The 4,107-nt window shown below is 35.9% G+C and overlaps 1 protein-coding gene across 1 annotated transcript; it reads left to right on the forward strand.

Moving 5' to 3' along the window:
* The first annotated feature begins 2,230 nt into the window (after positions 1-2,230).
* Positions 2,231-3,160, forward strand: LOC132270259 (uncharacterized). Its single transcript, XM_059771448.1, has one exon. The coding sequence runs from the start codon at positions 2,231-2,233 to the stop codon at positions 3,158-3,160; it is 930 nt and encodes a 309-aa protein (XP_059627431.1).
* The last annotated feature ends 947 nt before the right edge of the window (positions 3,161-4,107 follow it).

Here is a 4,107-nt window from a genome sequence, read left to right on the forward strand (position 1 = left end):
GTCTTAGTCTAAGCCAAACCCTAATCTTCCTCTCTCTATTTCTTTCTGTTTCTCTTTCTCTCTCTCTCTCTGTGTATGCGTGAACAGGGTTTACAAACCCTTGACAGATGAATAAAGGTATATATATAGGCTTATACAAATACCAACCCTAATTCTAATTATATTGAGAAAAGGAAAGGAAAACTAACCTACTTACATAACCAAGTCAGCTACATCCGTGAAGAAAATAAAACCCTAAAACTATTAAAACATTTAATTCACTAATCCAAATAAGTATATAACAAGGAAAACAAATAATTAAAACAAACAATTAAACAAAACATTTAAATAAAATAAAGATTACAATTAATTCAATTCAAAAGAACAACAAGTACAATTAAATAACCTAAATAAAACAATTGATTTAAATAACATAATTCACAATTAATTCAAATAAACAAGCAAATAAACAATTAAATAATTAAAAAAATACAATTAAACAATACTTAAAATGCCGAGACTATCCTTTTAAAATTAGGGGTATTACAACATGTCACGTGTTCCCTATGCTAGTGCAGTTGAAAGCTTGATGTATGCAATGGTTTGCACTCGCCCTGATATTTCACGTGCAGTCAGTGTAGTTAGCAATTATATGGATAATCCAGGAAAAGAACATTGGCTTGCCGTGAAGTGGATTCTTCCGTATTTGAAAAGTACTGTAGATATTGGCTTAGTTTATTAGAAAAGCAGTGATGATTTTGGCAGTGTTGTTGGTTTTGTGGACTCCGATTATGCTAGTGATTTGGACCGAAGAAGATCTCTGACAAGATACATCTTTACTCTCTCAGGTTGTGTAGTTAGTTAGAAAGCAACTTTGCAATCAACAGTTGATCTCTCTACTACAGAAGCAGAATATATGGCAGCCACTGAAACAGTGAAGGAAGCCATTTGGTTAAGAGGTTTCGTTAGTGTTTTGGGTATGCAGCAGAGCTCTTACTTACTGTGACAGTCAGAGTGCAATATATTTGACCAAAAATCAAATGTTTCACGAGAGAACCAAACACATTGATGTCAGATATCATTTTATTTGGGATGTCATATCAGAAGGAATTACTATATTGTAGAAAATTGGCATAGTTGAAAATCTAGCGGATATGATGACAAAGTCTATTCCGACTCTCAAGTTTAAACATTGCTTGGACTTGGTTGGTATTCTCAAATGTTGAAATTGTCCTTAGGGGCTTAGTGGAGAAGACATTTTGTTTTGCAAAGATATAGTGGCTCATTTGAATTTTCGCTAATGTGGAGATTTGTTGAATATTGTGACTCAATTATATCACCCATTACATCATCTCCTTGCCAGCCAAGTATGTGTGATCAACAAGAATTCTTGGTCACCAAGCATGCATGGTCACCAAGTATTGAAGCAGCCTCAGTCTTGATCAGCAAGTGGTGTTTCGTGACCCATTTTTTTGCTATAAATAACTTACTCTCCATGGTGTTTCATCCATTCGAAAATCATCCAACAAATTGAGTGAGAATTTGCTCAATAAAGAAAAGTAAAGTGTGAGAGAGTTTGGGAGTAATTTGGGTTTTGGGTGTGAGTCACTTTACCTTATATCTCTTTATTTCTATAGTGAAACATTGATCTGTCTTCTTTCCGTGGACGTAGGCATAGCCGAACCACGTAAATCCTTGTCTCATTTGTGTATACGTTATTTTGTTTTCTTGTCATTTATTTTTTCTCTCGTTCTCATAAATTCCTATTCGATCTTTATTTCATAGCAGAGAACACCATTTAAAATATGTATGTGAGTGAGGAACACTTTGTTAGTATTTTTGAAGTTGGGTATGAGAGTTTAAGTTGGAAATAGCATTCAACAAAATCCAATTGGTTGATAATTTTAATAACAATGTCTTAAATCTTAACCCAAATTCAATTTCAATGGTAAAAATGTCACTATGTAATGTTCAATTCTACAAAATTGACATTTTAGAATTAAAATTAAAAAAAAAAATTAGTTTAAAATTTAAAACAAAAATATTCATCACATTTGAGTCTGGTTGACCGGTTTAAGTTACAGCCCTGATTTTGCCAGCAAAACTCCGTCCCACGAAAACCGCTTTTCCTCTGGGGGGTTTGTCTCTCTCCTACATAAACTCATTTATTCTCCCTGTTTATTGCATTTTCTTTCTTGCTCTGTTCTTGTCCTACAAAACGTACTCTTCACCCATGAAGAACAAAGACGAAATGGCCACTAAGCAAGAAATGATCAACAGAAGGAGAAAATCATCAGAGCCCCAACAACAACAGTATCATCTCTATGATATCCAGCTGACTCTTTCTACACCTTTTCCTTCCACCACCCCACCGACACCGCCGCCACCACCACCCCTGCAAGAAGAACAAGAAGACCATTATAATGATCTGCAGTTTACTCTACCACCACCCCATGTCATCTACATGGACCCTTTGGGCCTAATGCCGGTCTGGAATCCTACACCCCTCACTACAGTTCCGCCGCCACCACCACCACCACCCCTGCAAGAAGAACAAGAAGATCATGATAATGATGTGCAGTTTACTCTTCCTCCTCCACCACCACCCACAGTGCTGCAACAACCACAACAATCATCTTTGCCACCGCCCCATTTCTTCTGCATGACACATTTCGGCCCAATTCCGGTCTGGTATGCTATACCCCTCACTACAGTTCCGCCTTGGGCCACCACTCGCCGAGCCACCATCCACAGTCTTGCTCATCTTGAATCCCAACAAATCTTTACCATCACAGGAGAGGTCCATTGCGAGATATGCTGTAAACGCTACGAAATTCAATATGATCTTAAAGAGAAATTCAATGAAGTGGGTGATTTCATAGTAAAAAACAAAGACATGCTTGGTCGAGCTCCACAGAAATGGTTGAACCCTGTTCTTCCAATCTGCAACTTCGGTCAAGAACAGGGCAATTACAGAGTGAAGCCAGTGATTGCAGAGAAGAAGAGAGAGATCAATTGGCTGTTTTTGCTTCTGGGTCAGATGATTGGATGTTGTAGTGTCTCACAGTTGAAGTATTTCTGCACACACACCAAGAATCATCGATCAGGAGCCAAGGATCGACTTGTTTATCGTACTTATCTTGGACTCTGCAAACAGCTTCAACCCAATGGCCCTTTTTGATCCTTATTGAAGATTCTTCAAATATAGATAAGCTGTTATTGTTTGTTTTTAGAGTTTGTATGAAATGAATTGTTACTTGGTGCTAATTAGTTCATTGCTAATGTTCATATGATGAAATTTTTTTCATTCATTTGTTTAGTTATATATGAATTGTTATTTATTTGTTTGCTGTTCTTTTGAAATAAAATCAAATTGGTCATTCCTTCCTTTGAAATAAATTATAAATGAATTGTAAATAATTTGTTTGCTGCACTTTTTTGTTTTTAATAATGTGTGTGTGTGAGAGAGAGAGAGGATTATGTGTCCAGAATTCATGAATACAAAGGAAGCTTTGTGTTGGGAAGGACTGATTAGGAATAATTAAAATTCAACTATTTATTTTAAACAAAATAAATGGAATTATGTTTAGTTAATTAAGGAGGTATAATTAAGGTTTAGGTTTAATAGCTAAGTTTTAAGTTTTTATTTAAAGCCTTCTATCAATGGATTTCAAATAAGAAGGTGAATGGAAATATATGAAGTTCATGCTGACAATGATTTAGTTGTATTATTAGACTTGTAAAAAATGTTTCTCATACCTTTTTTTTTTTTTTTTTTTTTTTCTCGACATTTCCCTTGAAAGTTGAGGATGTACTGGGTCACAATTCTTGGACTACATATCCTCTGCCTTTGAAATCTAATTTGTGAGGCTGTGGAGTTGCATTGAACATGGGTGTAGAACGGAGGAAATGGGGTGGGGGTGGTGGAATTGGCGTAGTGGGAGGAAAAGATGAAAGAGTTAGCTGCAGATGGTTCCTTTAGTTAACTTGGATGTCACTGGCTGTTGAGTAGATGAAAGCATGAAGACTTGGGCTGGTGAAGTGTTAGTTTTATTATTTGTTTATTTAATTCTCAACAGGAGAGGCTTCTTTTTTTCCCTTATTTCTTGTTTTCTATATGTTTGAACA

The sequence above is a fragment of the Cornus florida genome, unplaced genomic scaffold, assembly GCF_030987335.1.
Source record: "Cornus florida cultivar Cherokee Brave unplaced genomic scaffold, ASM3098733v1 CherokeeBrave_3.0.0_Hap2_Chr08, whole genome shotgun sequence".
Lineage (NCBI taxonomy): Eukaryota > Viridiplantae > Streptophyta > Magnoliopsida > Cornales > Cornaceae > Cornus > Cornus florida.